General features: G+C 59.1%; 1 protein-coding gene across 9 annotated transcripts in view; it reads left to right on the top strand.

Moving 5' to 3' along the window:
• Positions 1–15,671, top strand: part of ASTN1 (astrotactin 1) — a 218,813-nt gene that overhangs the window by 94,619 nt on the left and 108,523 nt on the right. For 8 of the 9 annotated variants that reach the window (XR_005583687.1, XM_039484739.1, XM_039484738.1 and 5 more), the window contains 2 exons: positions 2,250–2,399; positions 2,971–3,138. Coding sequence is in view for 8 of the 9 variants with exons in the window: in XM_039484739.1 (XP_039340673.1) it covers positions 2,250–2,399; positions 2,971–3,138 (318 nt within the window). In the remaining variant the exon portion in view is untranslated. Of the gene's footprint in view, positions 1–2,249; positions 2,400–2,970; positions 3,148–8,196; positions 8,212–15,671 lie in introns of all 9 variants that reach the window. The other variant, XM_039484745.1, reaches the window with a different exon arrangement.

Raw genomic sequence — 15,671 nt, 5'->3', positions numbered from 1 at the left:
CTGGCCTGAATCCAGATTGTGCTGGGTCTAGAGTATTAGATTACCTAGTAGTCAACCTTCTGCTACCTTCTCTATGAGCTTGCTCAGGAACAGGATGTCCGATGTTGGGCAGTAGTTGACTAGGACTAAAGTGTCCAGGGTGGATTTTTCAGCATTGGTCGGGCTACTGCACATCTGAAGGAGGAAGGGAAAATTCCTTTTCTGCGTGAGGTGTTGGCGGTTTCAGTCAGGACTGGTTCCAGTTGCTCCTGATTGTTTCACAAGCCAGGAAGGGGATGGGCGGGATTCACAAGTTTTGGGTTGAGACTCCGTTCAGGTCTCCAGAACTTCCTGATGAGAGAATGTGCTGAAGTCTAGGAATGCAGGATGGCTGTTTGTTGATGGGTATTTTCTCCTTGTCTTCCTTTCGCTGAATACACAGGCAAATATCGCTGTTTTTAAAGTCAGGGCATTTCCCTCTTCTTTTATTTTCTTCTTGGGACAACTGAACTTGTGAAATGAGCACTCAGCCTTTTAGTCCACTCATTGGATGAGCCTAAGACTTCACTTCCATTGCAAGCAAATCCCTGTCTAGACTCCGTTAATTGACTGATTTCTCTTTCCCCTAGGAAAAGTTCTAGACTGAAACTTCCATGAGATACCTTGGTGATGGGCATGGAGGCCACATAGCATACCCTGGCATGTGCCTGTTCAGTTTCCCCATATTCACCCCCGGATTGTAGCAATTTAAAGATGCAGCAGGTCAAATTCAGAGCAGGAATCATTTGAGGCAGGTCCCTTTGATAAAGGGCTCTGTGGAGGCTGACTCAGTCTTTCACCTTTCTGAGACAGGTGAACTCAGCACAAGTTTACTCAGTGTGTGAGTCCTTCAGATGAGAGATTAAAAGCCTTGGATGTTAAAGATCTCGTGGCGCCTATTCATGGCAAACTGAATCCAGGAAAATTACCAGAAAAAAGAAAAACAAATTGAATACTCTATTTCTCTTCTTTTTACTGAATACTTGGCCATGTATCTCTGACCTGCTGGAAAATGAAGGCATTTACAATGGTCTTTTAGAATGCATTGATGCACACAGCAGTGTTGTGAAAGAACCTGAATGGTTATATGTGCAGTAAAATACAGACAGTATAAAATACAGACACTGTTTGACGAAGTGAAGACTGATCCTCCATAACAACATAATGGGCCAAATTCTGCTCTTTGACGTGTATAAATCCAAAGTGGCTCCATTGAATGACCTCATTGGAGTTGCTCTGGATTTCTGGTCATGAGGATGAGAGCAGAATTTGGACCAGAAGAGTTTGTGGGGGAGGGAAAAACCAATCTCCCAAAACATCTCATCCCCTCACTGTAGGGCAATGTGCTGGTTGTCCACCTTACTGCTGTGCTGCCTCCCAGAAGTGGCTGCATTTCAGGGATGAAATAGTGGTACATGGTGTAGTTTGTGAAGTACGTTGGGGTGAGAGGCACTATACGGGCCTAAGACAGAATTCTGTTTTGTGAAGCCAAGCCAGCTGGTTCGTCTAGCAACATGGGTCCTGTGACTCTTAGCAAAACAGCATCTTTTGAGCCCTCTGTGCCTGCAGCCTTTAAGACTGCTCGCACAGCTCCGCAAGGTTCTGAGAACTGTGAAGCCTCAGGCTGTTAAAGCTTCAGGTTTGATTGTGCTAGCTTTCTCGCAGCCCAGAGTTGCCTCTTCCCCTGCCAGGGCATTGTGCCAACTGTCAGAGAGATAGTAGGTCAGAAACTGCAGGATGCCTGACACCATGGGGGCGGACAGAGGCTGCTGCTTCTGAGCGTATGTTTGAGATAGGGACAGATCGACCAGCTTTCCAAGCCCGGAGTTAAACGCTCCGTGGAACGCCGTTCATTACCCGTGGGAACTTGAGTCTGCAGACGTATGGGCTAATAATCAAGAACTTTGCTGCTTTTGGAAGCAGTTTCAGGGCACAGCCACTTTGAAATCAGCAAAGCTGCCCTCCCCCACCACCCCAAACAAGACAGGGACTAATGCAAACTCTGTGGATTGTGATCCCTTTGATCCTCGAAGGAGTGAGGGTGGTTGAGAGGAGAGGGTTTCCCTGGGAAGATGAACCCTTCAGGGTATTCTCTGCTCTGTTTGATGAGGAGGTGGGAGTGGGGGAGCTAGGGGGCTCCTTGGATTGTGTTCTAGAGGCGGCAGCATAAGCGGCTGCTGCTGTGGCTCTGACGACTCTGCCGTTGGTCTCTTTGTTCGGTGCTGTTCCAGTGGGCTCACCGAGAAGTCCCGTCAACAAGACCACGCTGACCCTGATCAGCGTCACCAGCTGCGTGATCAGCCTGGTGTGCTCGTCCCACATGAGCTGCCCGCTCATCGTCAAGATCACCCTGCACGTCCCGGAGCACCTCATTGCCGATGGTGAGCGTGCCCCCCCCCACCCACACAGCTCTGCCCTCTGACCCTCAGGCAGGGGGAGTCGGCCAGGGGAAATGCCGATCCAGCTGGGTATGGAGCTGCCCAGCCCAACCCTCGGTGTCGCAATGGGTGGATGGTGCATCGTGCTGCCGAACGTCGTCACATCAGGACTAGGGTTGCCAACTTTGGTTGGATGAATTCCTGGAGATTTGATCATATGACATAATCTTTAATTTGAAGATTAATCTTTAATTCCTGTAGACTCCAGAACAACCCTGGAGGGTTGGCAACCCTCAGGACTCATCATGAAGCTGACAGCCGAGGAGCGCCTGCTCTTTGGGAACCCCATCCGAAATCATGGGCCGCCACAGGGGGAAGGGCTGGGCCAGGGAACTCCCTGTTATGGGACATCATCCCCAGAGCACAGGGCTGCTTGTGTGGGGAATGGTTATTCCAGTTATGATTGAAACTGGCCTGTGGATGCCTATAACTGGCTTGCGGGAAGCTTGGGGGCTGAAACTGGTTTGAGGGGAGCTCTGTGTCCCAGGCCTTCCAACCTGTGTTTCTCTTGCAGGGAGCCGCTTTATCCTGCTGGAGGGCAGCCAGCTGGATGCCAGCGACTGGCTAAACCCTGCCCAGGTCGTCCTGTTCTCCCAACAGAACTCCAGCGGGCCCTGGGCACTGGACCTCTGTGCCCGACGACTTCTTGACCCGTGTGAACACCAGTGTGATCCAGAAACTGGTAGGCAGGGTCGGCGGGGATGCCAGGGTAACTTCCCTCACCCGCAGCACAGACTCCTGATCTCTGATCTCTCCGGGTTCAGATGGGTCCCCTGGATTTACCAGCGGGTCCGGAGATTGGCTGCACGGGCCGACTCAGCCGCTTATAGGCTGGTGGTCTGTGTGATAAGCATCCTGTGCCAGCCCCATAGTCCAGTTAGCCTGTTTGTTTTATGCCTAACATTTTTGGCACAGACCTGGAGACTTTGCTGGGTCTTGGTGGCCCAGGTCAGAAAAGAGTTTGGTGATTTGCATATTTAAATTAGATCCCTGATTTTCCCTCCTCCCTATAATTGATTATTCACTGCAAGGGAATCCCTTCTTTCCATCCCCTTCCCCAAAGTGCTGGTGAAGAAGGCGCTGAGACGGCACAGGACCAGGGGTAACTGCGATCTGAGAGAAATCCATGAATTCCCCAGATGAGTTTTTCATGCCACGTAATGGCAGCTGTATGGCTAAAGCCCCATGTAACGCATTGAAACTCCGCTCGCTATTGTCTTGCTGCCCCCCTTGGAGAAATCTAAGAACTGCAGCATTGATCAGCAGGGTGAGATAAGGATTAAGTGGCAACCGTCACTCAGGGGCTATAGATTGCCCTCGATCCTCCTCCGTTTCCTTTCACCTATAGCTGTAATTCAGCCACGCAGAGCTCTAATCTCAGGGGATCTAAAGAAGGACATGGAAGAATTCGGGTGTGGACGTGGTGGAAGTGCAATGGTCCCACCCGCAAAAATGGGGTGAAATAACCAGCACACATCATTTACTGTCTGCCAGTGGGCACAATGCCATTGCAGGGAGATGGGGATACTGACCAAACTACCGCTGCGCAGGGGAACCCAGGGCATCTGTGGCTGCCTGTACTGAGACCCGCAGTGTGGAACTAACACTGTGCTCAGTGCAGATGCCAAAGAGTCTAATCGTAGAAAGGTTTGGCTGGAAGGGACCTCAAGAGGTCATTTAGTCCATCCCGCCGTGCTGGACTAAGTATTGGCTCATGGGTAGAGAAGGCAGTCCCTGAGACATGCTTACTGAACGTTTAACCTGGATCCAAAGGGGAGCAGGGCCTTGGCCTGGTTGTGTGCTAGCGGTGGGTGCTTTGTCCCTTGCACAGTGGGTTTGTGGGCATGAGCTGGAGTTTGCTCCTCCTCCAGGCTGCTGCCCCATGGCTCATGTCTGTGATTTTGCTGCAGTGGTACTCGTTCCTGCCCCCTCTCTCTATATCTGCCAATGGCACTGGGAGCAACTGGTGTGTAAATTGTGCACTGATGTCGGGACATAAAAACCTGCAGCTGTGGATGTGCCGGGGGCGGCCGGGAGATGAGGGGAAGCACTGAATCAACACAGCCGCCTCTGCCAGCAGGGCTCCTGGAGGGGCCACATCTGCAGGCTGTACTGCTGCCTCTGACAAATCTCCAGGAGGGGCAGTGACAGAAGCTCTGCTTGGCTTCCCTCAGGCTGAATCCACCTACCAAGGCCATTCATGCCTTGCCAGTCCAGGGACAGGGAACCTGGCCCAGTGAGGGCAGAGGGAGGGGTAACCAGAGCCAGAGGAGCTTTTCTAGGGTGAGATTTTCACAAGCATGTGGTGTTGGTCTAATTCTGCTCCCATTGATGGGAATTTTACCACTGAAGCCAATGAGAGTAGTGGGAGGTCAGCCCTGAGCAAAATCCAGTCCTTAATTCCTTGATGTAATGTATTGAAATTCAGCACCTTAACACTGATTTGCTGTTGATTTATCAGCTTATGGGCCAGATCCTCCGCTGACGTAAATCAGTGTCGCTGCCTGGAAGTCAGCTCCATTGAACTCAGCGGAGATCTACCCATTTACACTACCTGAGGATCTATCCGGCCATCTATCCGTCCCATTATAACACACATGTCATCATGCCAGGCATCACAAAAACAATGTAATCCACACACTGTGATGTGTCCCTAGCCTCTGTTTGCCAGAAGCTGGGAATGGGCGACAGGGGATGGATCACTTGATGATTACATGTTCTGTACATTCCCTCTGGGGCACCGGGCATTGGCCACTGTTGGAAGACAGGATACTAGGCTAGATGGACCATGGGTCTGACCCAGTATCTTACTTTCTTATGGTGTAAATTGCAAAGGTATTTATAAGCTGACTTTGTGTGGGACACAACTGGTCTCTGTCCAGAGCAAATACCTAATAATTTCTGTAGTTCTTAGATATAGACAGACCTGAGCTGAAATCCTGGATGCACATACGCCTGAAATTGGTACATGTGAAGAAATTGGTGTGGGGTTGTGTATCTATTGGGTTTCCGGGAAACGGGGCGGGCGAAGCCCGCCCCATGCTAACGGATCCCCCCCAGCCTAAGGGGAGGTTCCACAGGGCCTCAGAAACCCACTAATTGCGGGGGACAACTAATAAAAGAACAGGGACAGGAGTGCAGTCAAAGGGTCATAAGAAGGGAGCCTGACGGGGACACCGAGCAGAGAACCCTGGACAGCGCCCACTGCTCCTCGAAGGCGTCAAGGGAGCCAGCGGACGCCGCCCAGAGGAACTCCGCCCGGAGACGTGAATGGACTAAGGATCGGAAACAAGCCCCACAGTCGCAGGAGTCTCCATTGGCCAACCGCCTCTCCCTGGTCACGTAGATGGCCATTTTAGCCAGGGCGAGGAGGAGGTTGACCAAGAGGTCCCGCGACTTTGTGGGGCCACGGATAGGGAGTGCGTGGAGAAGGAGGTGAGGGGAAAAGTGCAGCCAGAAACGCAACAGGATGTTGGTGAGGAGCCGGTATAGGGGCTGCAGCGTGGCGCACTCTACGTAAACGTGTGCCAGGGTCTCCCTCACGCCGCAGAAGGGGCAGGTGTCTGGGACAGGGGTAAACCGCGCCAAGTACACGCCCGTGCTCACGGCCCCATGGAGGAGCCGCCAACTGATGTCCCCGACGGGCCTCGGGACCAGGGTGGAGTACAGGCTGGCCCACCGGGGCTCCTCACCCTCCAGAGGTGGCAGGAGGTCCTGCCACTGGGTGTCGGGGCGGGACACGAGGGTGAGGAAGTGAAGGGTGTGGAGCATGAGCGCGTAGAGCTGCTTCCTTGGCGCGGTTTGGAAACGGACCGGCTGCAGATCGTGCAGCCGGCTTGCGGAGAAGGGGCGGGGGGGCCAGTTGGGTCCACGGGGCAGGGGCCTGATGAAGAGGTCCGGAGGGCTCGGGGTGGGGGGTGGGCGGGGCGTGCCCTCACGCAGGACCCGGTCGAGGTAAGCCCGAGCAGCGGGCGGCAAAGCGGCCTTCACCTCCTGTAGTACGCGCCGGGGAGTACAAGGCCTGGAGAGCCCCATCCGCCGAGCGAGCGTCAGGGGATCCAGCCAGTCTCCTCGGTCGTAGTCCAGGAGGTCTCCGACCCTGGTAGCTTCTGCCAGGACCAACCTCTGGCGCACTGCGGGGGACTCCGCCACCTGCACACGGAGCTGGGAGTTGTGTAGCAGGGGCTCTGCGAGGAGGTCCGCCCCCTCGGTGGCCGCCATGGACCTGGTCACGGAGAACAGCTTCCAGGTCCGGAGGAGGTCCTGGTAGAAGACCGGCAGCCCGGAGAGGTCTCGCGGAAGGCCCCTCGGATCTAGATAAAGGAGCTGCCGGTCGTATCGGAGCCCTCGGAAGCGGCGCAGGAAGGCGTGCGCCAGGGCTCTCCACGCCGGACTACCCGCACCATAAAGGAGCCTCTGCAGTGCCTGGAGGCGGAAGACGTGGACCTGAGTGCGCAGGCACTTCAGGCCCTGCCCTCCCTCCTCCAGGGGCAGGTGGAGCACCCCTGCAGGGACCCCAGTGCAGTCCTGGTCAAAAGAACTCCAGAACCACCCTCCGGAGGTCGGTCAGGAACACCGGGGCCGGGACCAGGGTGTTGAGCTGGTACCAGAGCATGGACAGGACTAGTTGATTGAGCACCGGTGCCCTCCCTCGGAGGGAAAGGCACCGGAGGAGTCCTGTCCATTTCCGGAGCTGCTCCGCCACCCTGCCCTGCAAACCTTGCCAGTTCTCCGGCGGAGAGGGATGCGTGGCAGAAAGGTAAACGCCGAGATAGAGCAGCGGACCCGCGCTCCACCGGATGGCCTGAAGCGCGGGTGGGAGGGAGCTCGCCTGCCACCCGTCCCCGACCACCAGGCCAGAGCTCTTGACCCAGTTGACCCGGGCGGAGGAGGCCGCCGAGTACACGGCCTGGCAGGGTCCTGGACCACGAGGAGCACATCGTTGGCGTACGCCGACAGGACCAGCCGCAGCTCCGGCTCCTGAAGCACCAACCCCGTCAACCTCCTGCGGAGGAGACAGCGGAAGGGCTTGATCGCCAGGGCGTATAGCTGACCCGAGAGGGGGCACCCCTGCTGCACTCCCCGCCCGAAGCTGACCGGCTCGGTCAGGGTCCAGTTGAGCCTGACCAGACACTCTGCGGAAGCGTACAGCACCTGGAGAAACCCCACAAACTGGGACCCGAAGCCGAACGCCTGCAGAGTGCCCAGGAGATACCCGTGGTCCACCCTGTCGAACACCTTCTCCTGATCCAGGGACAGGAGGGCGAATGACAGACCATCCCTGCACCCAAGCTCCAAGAGATCCCGGACCAGATACAGGTTATCGAAGATGCTACGGCCCGGGACGGTGTAGGTCTGGTCTGGGTGGATCACGTCCTCCAGCACGGCCCCCAGCCGCAGCGAGATGGCCTTGGCTACGATCTTGTAGTCCGTGCTGAGGAGCGAGACGGGACGCCAATTCTGTAAGTCGCGGAGGCCCCCCTTCTTCGGCAGTAAGGCGAGCACGGCTCACCTGCACGAGAGAGGGAGGACCCCGCGCCGCAAGGACTCGGCCCAGGCGCTGACCAGGTCCAGGCTGAGGACGTCCCAGAACACGCGGTAGAACTCCACGGTCAGCCCATCCATGCCCGGAGACTTGTTGGTGGGCATGCGGCGGAGGGCTTCCGAGAACTCGGCCAGAGAGAGAGGCAGCTCTAGCCGGTCCCGGTTGCCCACGCTGACCGTCGGGAGCCCGTCCCAGAGCACTCTGCAAGCGGCAGGATCGGTCGGATCCGGGGAGAAAAGGCGCACGTAGAAGGTCCGGGCCCTCTCGCACATCTCCGCCGGATCCATGAGGGGGGAGCCGTCCTCCGCCAGAAGGCAGGTGATGTGCTTCTTGTCACCCCTCCATTTCTCCAGGGCGTAGAAGAAGCAGGAGCCGTGATCCATCTCCCGAAGGAGGCGGATGCGGGATCGAACAAAGGCGCCCCGGGCCCGATGGTCCTCGAGGACCCGGAGCTCCTCCCGCTTCTCCCTGCACGCCCCGCAAAGGGATGGATCCTCGGGGCTGGCGGCCAGACGCCTCTCCAGCTCTAAGACCTCCCGCTCCAACTGCCCTATCGCTGCATCCCTCTGTTGGCTGGCGCCCCGGGTGTAGTCACGGCAGAAGAGCCGGGCGCGCACCTTCCCCACATCCCACCACCGCCGCGCCGAGGGAAAGGCACGCCGCTGCCCTCGCCAGGCCAGCCAGAACTCCCGGTAGAACGCCACGAAGCCCCCATCCTCCAACAAGCTGTTGTTAAAGTGTCAATAGGCCGGCCCCGGCCTCTCCGCACTGAGAGAGGCCGTCATGGTGACGAGGTGGTGGTCCGAAAAAGGGGCCGGCCGCATGCTGGAGGACTGGGCTCGTGAGAGATGGAAACGTGACAAATAGATGCGGTCCAACCGGGAGCGGCACAACCGATGGGCTTCCACCCGGACATAGGTGAACGTGGAGACATTGTCCGGGTGGTGGTTGCGCCAGACGTCCACCAGGGAGTGATGGGTGACAATCTCCCGGAGGACGTCCCGCTCCTCTAGGACGGTGTTGAAGTCCCCGCCCAGGACCAGGCACTCGCGAGGATCCAAGGAGCCGAGGAAGGCGGACGCCTACTGATAGAACTGCAGCCGCTCCGGGGCCGATGTCGGGGCATAGACGTTGACGAGGTTGACCACGAGCCCCTCCATGCGGACCCGGAGGTGCAGCAGGCGGCCCGGCACAGCCTCGGCGACCCCCAGCACCTCAGGCCGTAGGTCGGGGGAGAACAGGGTAGCCACTCCAGCCCGACGGGTCGTGAGATGGCTGAAGTAGACCCCGTCCCCCCACTCCAGCCGCCAGCTAGCTTCGGCAGCCGGATCCGTGTGGGTCTCCTGCAGGAAAACCACAGAGTACCCCCCCCCCCCGAAGGAAGGAGAGCACCTGGCTCCTGCGGAAACCCACCCTACAGCTCCGGGTGTTCAGTGTGGCAAAGGTGACGAGTGCCATGAGGAGGGCTGGGGGGGATCCTCGTTGGCAGGGGCGCTCACGGCCCCCGGTGGGCCGCGCAGCAAGCCGTGGCCCTCCCCGAAGGTGAGCAAGGAGTCACGGAATTTGCGTACCCGATGGTAAGCCGCGGCACCCTGCTTCCCGGTCCTCTTGCCCTCCCCCAGGAGGGCCCTCACGGCCCGGAGGATCTGGTGGAAGTCCCCCCAGAGCTGGAGAGCAAGCGGGATCTTGTTGCGGGAGCCCCGGATGTCCTCCAGGAACTCCTGCAACTCCTCTCTCAGTACATGGGGGGGGGGTGGGGTCACTGGCCTCCGGTGATCCACCAGTGGGGCCTCTGGCGCAGTCCCCCCAAGCAAGGGGCGGACCCTGGCTCAATGGGGGGCGGCGGAGGGAAGAGCGCAGCCCCTATTGGGTCAGGACGGTGGAACCCAAAGGCCGCTCCCTGGGAGTCATCCTCCGGGAAAGGGAAGGAGACAGCCCCAGGGGCGGCAATAACAGCATGGGAGGTGGAGGGGGCAGGGACGGGGTCAGGAGCAGGGGTGGGGGGAGGGACAGAGATGGGACCCTGGGCCGCAAGAGCTGGACCCTCAGTAGGTGGCTCCTCGCAGCCAGGCACGGGGGTTTGAGGGGTAGGGAGGAGGTCCCCAGTGACACCGGGCTCGGGCTCAACGGCAGGTAGAGCAGCCTCGGTGAGGAGAAACGCAGAACCCTCAGGGGGGCCCCTGCCCGGGAAGGAACTCGGTTGCCCCGCACTACCGAGGGACACCCCCGGTAGCCCGTCTCCTGGCCACGAGGCACCAGCCGTCGCCTCAACAGGCTCGGCGGCCAGCAGCAGGGTGCCGTCTGCAGCCAGGCAGGTTGAGGGGTCCAGGGGACCCTCGGAGGCGGGAGCGGACATGGCAGTCAGGATGATGGAACACGGGGAAGGGGAAGCTGGGGTGAGGTCGGCTAGGTCGAGGCCCGCTGACAAGAGGTCGTCCTCCCCCAGGGTGACTGGGGTCAGACCCAGGGCCTCGATCTCCGCAAAGATGGAGGGGAGCTCACCTCCCCCCACCCCGGGGTCCTCCCCGCTCGCGCCCGAGGCGACGCTCACCTCGGGTGTTGCAGGGGGCACAGGCGGCAAAGGAACAGGAGGGGCCTCATCGGAGGCCTCCGCAAGGAGGGACTGCGGAGGAGGGATGGTGGTACCTTCCGGTGCTGCCACGTCTTCCCTAGCCAGAACCGGCAGATGGGTCGACCCCGTGGGCATGGCGGAAGGCTCGGCGTCCGCAGCCCCCCTTCTGGTCTTACGGGGGGCTTCCGCGTCAGATGGCACGAGCGGAGCCTGAGCCTTCCGCTTGCCCCGCTTACCCTGTACCCGGGTCCAGCCCTCCATGGCATCATCTTCGGGCTGGTCGACGGGTTGGGTTGGGGGGCAAGGATGCCTGTTCGGGGGCTTGGAGAGGCACTGGTGGGACAGCAGGAGAGAGGGAAGAGTCCCCCTGGGGAGAGCCCTCTCCCACGCCCGGCAGTACCCCTGCCGCACCCTCCTTCACAGGCCCCGCCAGAGTGCAGGCAGCAGAGGCAGGGCTCTCCCGCTCGTCTGGGCGCACTGGAGGACGTACCCCTGAGGCCCGAGGGGGAGTAGTGATGGGCTGAGGAGGAGGAGGGGCAACTCTGGGCACCGGGCGGCCAGGAGCACTGGCGATGACAGGGCCGGCACCCTGCCGGGGCTTGGGGGTCCCGGGCATTCCCCCGTGCCGGGCCAAAGGGCAGTCCCTCCGAACGTGCCCCGTCGCCTGGCAGAGGTAACACCGGGCCTCCCCCATCGAGTAGTGTACCCGGTAATGGGCCCCCTGGTAGGGGACCAGGAAAGACCCCTCGAGCGCCTCTCCGGCTGCACCTGCCGGCGGAACGAGAGGATGTGATGGAGGGCGGGGTCTTTGCAGCCCAAGGGGAGAGGGCTCACCGCGGAAATGGGCTTCCCCAGAGTAGAGAGGGCGGGTAACAGGGCGACATTGGGCAGGAAGGGAGGGACGGAGGTCAGGACCACTCGGACGCCCAGGTCCTCCAGCGGCTCCAAGGGGACGAACACCCCCCCCACCGCCAGGCCCTTCTCCACCGCCTCCTGGGCGGTGGCCTCCGAGGCAAGGAAGAAGACCACCTTGCCGTACATTTTGGAGGCCGCCACGATGGCCGTGGGCCCCACCACCCTCGCCAACGCCCGCACGTAGGTCTCCACGTGGGGCGAGGCAGGCACCAGGAGGCAGCGGACACCGTGCTTCCTGGTCAAGGTGGGGAAGGGGCCCCGGCCGCTGTAGATGGTAGCGGAGGCGGCGGGCAGGGGGGCCGCCGCCACCTGGGCGTACGCTCTGGGGGCCGAGGGAGGGGCACCCGCAGAGCTGGTGGAGGGGACAGCGGGGAGGGACGCCGCGGCCAGTGGCGGGGCCGCGGCAGCAGTGGCAGGCTCTGCCATGGAGGGCTTAGTATTCCTAGCGGGGCCCTTTCCCTTCTTTTTGCCCCGACCCTTTCTGCCAGCTGGGGGGGCTCCCCCAGAGTCGGAGGGGGCGAGGGACGTGGCAGCAGCAGAGGGCACCCCGTCGGTCACAGCTGCCGGCTTCTCAGCGGGAGCGGTGGCAGGTGGTCCGGCAGCGGTGGTTGAGGTCGAGACTGGGGTGGGGTGGGGGAGCAGGCGTGGGAGGGGACAGGCGTTGTCCCAGGGGTCCCACCCGCCGCGTCTCCTGTCATGCTGAGGAGGGAGGGAGGGGGGGGAAACACCCGAGAAAGGGAGGGGGGAGGGGAAGCAGGTCACCACTCCTCCCTGCTAGGCTGTGGGCAGGGGAGGAGGTTGCCAAAATGGGGGAGGGGTGATAAGGGGACTATCAAGGACTTGGGGGGGGGGGTCAGTCACCGACACGAGATTGAAATCCGGCTCCTCTAGCTGCACTAGGGGAGGGGAAACAAGAGCAATGGGGGGTGCAGTGCAATAGGTGCAAACTTAAACAGGGGAGAAGCACAAGCGCACTGAAGGGGGCATGGGCGCACGAGGGGAGGGGCTAATCAGGGTGAGGGGCCGCGGAGGGAGGGGAGCAACCAGGCTGGGAGTGGGGCAGGGGGACCAAGGGGCTGGCTTCAGGGCCGGGGCAGGACAAACAAAGCTGAAAAGGGAGATGGGCGGGGCAGGCAAACAAACTGAAGCTGGGCTGGGGGAAGGCTACGTGGGGCACATGGGGCAGGCAACAAGGGGCAAAGCTAGGGGCCTGTTGCAGAGGAAGGGGTCAGTCTGGGGAGGGGGTGCGTGCACCCACACGCACTTGTGCACAGTCAATGGGCTGGCTGGCTGCTGCTAGAGGCCCAAACCGTGGCAATAGGGCGTGGCAGGCCAGGCGAGCAGCTGAGTCCCAGAGGCAGGAACTGAGGCAGATGGTAAGGGGCCTGCAGGGGTGATGGAGGGGGCAGCGGTGGTGGTGGGGGTTGGAGGGGGGGACACAGATGGACCAGGGGGCAGGCTCCACGCCACACCCCCTGTGTCCCCACAAACACAGTCTAAACCCCCACCACTAGAGCACAGTTAGAGAGTCACTCAGTCTGAAGGCCCCCTCCATAGTGGTCTTCAGAGGCCTGTGCGCTCCCCAGCAGTCGGTGGTCTTCTCAGTCCCTTTCCTCCTCCTACTCCAGGCTCCAGCAGCTCCCCAGGACAAACACAGCTCCAGCAGCAGCAGCTCCTCCTTCTCCAGCAGCCTCGGTGGTCAGGCAGGAAGGACCCCCCACAGGTGGTAGCTGTAGTGGTGGTGGTGGTGGGGTCCTGGCTTCTTCCTCCAGAGGTGGGGGAGTGGGGGCTGGCCAGCAAGGCCCCCCCCACCCCTCACTCACTTGCTCAGCAGCAGCAGTAGCAGTCCTGGGAAGAAGCACTCCAGCCACCAGCAGCAGCCCAGGAAAGGAGAAGGAGCTCCAGCCAGCAAGTCAGCCAGAGAAGGGGGGGACACTCCAGCCAGCAGGGTAGCCCAAGCAGGCAGAGCGCTCCCTGTAGCAGGGTGGACCCCTGCTTCGGGGTTTGAAGGGGTTTAAAAATGGCTTGGCAGGGCTTGAGAGCTGCTGCTCTCAAAGCTGGGCTGATTGGGGAAGTGGCCGCAGCTGGGCCACACCTCAATCAGGCCACAGCTGACCCCATAAAAGGCTGTGAGCCAGGAGCCCAGTCAGTCTCTCTCTGTTTCTAGAGGGAGAAGGGCCTGGCTGCATGGAGCTAGACAAGGTACCTAGGGTGAAGCAGGGCTGGGGAAAGGCTGAGGAGCTGGGGAAGCTCCAGCCTAGAAAACCCCAGGCTGCGGCCTAGCACAGGGCAAAAGGTACTGGGGGTTGCAGGGAGCAATCTAGGGGTAGGCAAAGGCAGCAGGTCCAAACCCCCTTTGCCGATGATGAGTGCTGGATACTGCAGTCTGCCCCAGCGAACGGGGGCTAGATAGAGACTGGGCAGTAGCCGAGACTGGGCAGTAGCCAATACTGAGGCGAAGTGGGGATAGTGATAGTGGGGTGGGGATTCCCCATGGGAGGGGGAAACCCAGTTAAAGGGGCACTGGGGTCCTGGGAGGGACACGGGGGCCAGTGGCTGTAAGGCGGATCATCGGCCTGCAGAGGGCGCTCCCGGGCTGGAAAGAGCTAATTCCCCAGAGTCACCAGCAGGAGGCACCGCAGGGGTGAGTCCGACCGTCTACAGGTTGCAACTGAAATTCATCACTCTAAATCATGTACTTCAAAGGGGGAGCAGGCAGCAGAAAGACATAAAGCAGGGACAATAAGTGGTATCATCCTGGCAAGGAGATGGGGCTTGTCTACACTGTGAAGGCTATAGCAGCCCAGCTATGGCACCAGAACTATGCTGCTGTAACCCTGTAGTGGGGAACCAGAGGGGGGGTTCCGTTGCTGCAGGAACTTCACCTCCCTGAGCAATGGTAGCTAGGTCAATGGACACATTCTTCCAGCGACCCAGCTGTGTCTACACTTGGGTTAGGCTGGCATCGCTACATTGCTCTGGGCTGTGGATCTTTCACACCGCTGAGTGCCATAGCTGTGTCGACCTAAGTTTTTAAGTGTTGCCCAGGCTGTAGGTGCACCAAGGTGTTTATTCTTGCCACCGGTTTTGGAAGAGTGCTCTCCCTGGTGAGGGATGACATCCTTCCACCTTCATTGAAGTGAAAACATCAATTCTCCCCCCCATCACGTTTTACCTGCAAGTAATACCCTGGGAGTCTGTTGTCATTACTGAGCGTCAATATCCAACAGAGTTGTCGTCTTTTTTTTAAATCCTCTGTTTTACTGCACGCTGTGTTGCCCAAGCGCACATGCTGACCCATGGCACTACTCTGTTGGATGTCTGGCCATAAAAAGCTAAGCTCACCTGGCTTTGTAGCTTCCAACGTTGTCTCGGGGAAGCAGGCCTCCCTGCTGTCCCTGCAATTGCCTCTGTTCCTTGCCTTTCCCTCTAGTGAAATGATCAATCCCAATCGGATTACTGACATGTGTCTCCTTTCCCCTTGTGCCTCGGCTGGGTTCATTCCCAAACATGCTTCTCTGTTCATTTTCCCTGTTGGGTGTCATCTGATTTACATGCCTTCCTTTCCTTGTCAAATAGAAATGGAACAGCATTTTACAGCAATTAGAGGACAAACTCAGATCTCAGGGTCTGGATATGGGTGTAAATCTGGAGTACTGCTACCATCTCCATCAGAGTTGCTGCAGATTTACACTGGGGTAACTTGAGTGACTATAGTTTTTGATCTGTAACGTGAGATGATCTGCATCTCCTTGGTCACTTACGTGAATGTTTTGGCAGGAATGTTATCATGGGCCAGATCAGTGTAAACGGCTTTACGCTGACTTCAGCGGCACTGGGCCCATTGACAGCAGCTGAACACTTTCTCCTCTGTTCTTCTTTGAGAGGTGTCCCTGTGGGTGCTCCGCTCCAGGTGTTGGTGCATCCCTGCGCCTTTGCTTGGAGATTTTTACAGCAGTACTCATACCGGTCGCACACACGCAGAGCCTGTCCCCCTGCTCTGAGTGTACCTTAATAGTATGCGTGCGAGACCGGTCTCCTCAGTTCCTTCTCTACCGTCCCCGGCCTGAGACAGAGCTCAGCAGACTCGTTAGACTTTTCTCTTCCTTCGTTCATATACCTTCTCTGTTAGTTAGTTTGTTACCAGTAGTAATTCGATAACATTTTCCTGTCTTTTCTCTCT

This window comes from Mauremys reevesii, linkage group 8, assembly GCF_016161935.1.
Source record: "Mauremys reevesii isolate NIE-2019 linkage group 8, ASM1616193v1, whole genome shotgun sequence".
Taxonomy (NCBI): domain Eukaryota; kingdom Metazoa; phylum Chordata; order Testudines; family Geoemydidae; genus Mauremys; species Mauremys reevesii.
This window is presented reverse-complemented; position numbering and strand designations above follow the sequence as displayed.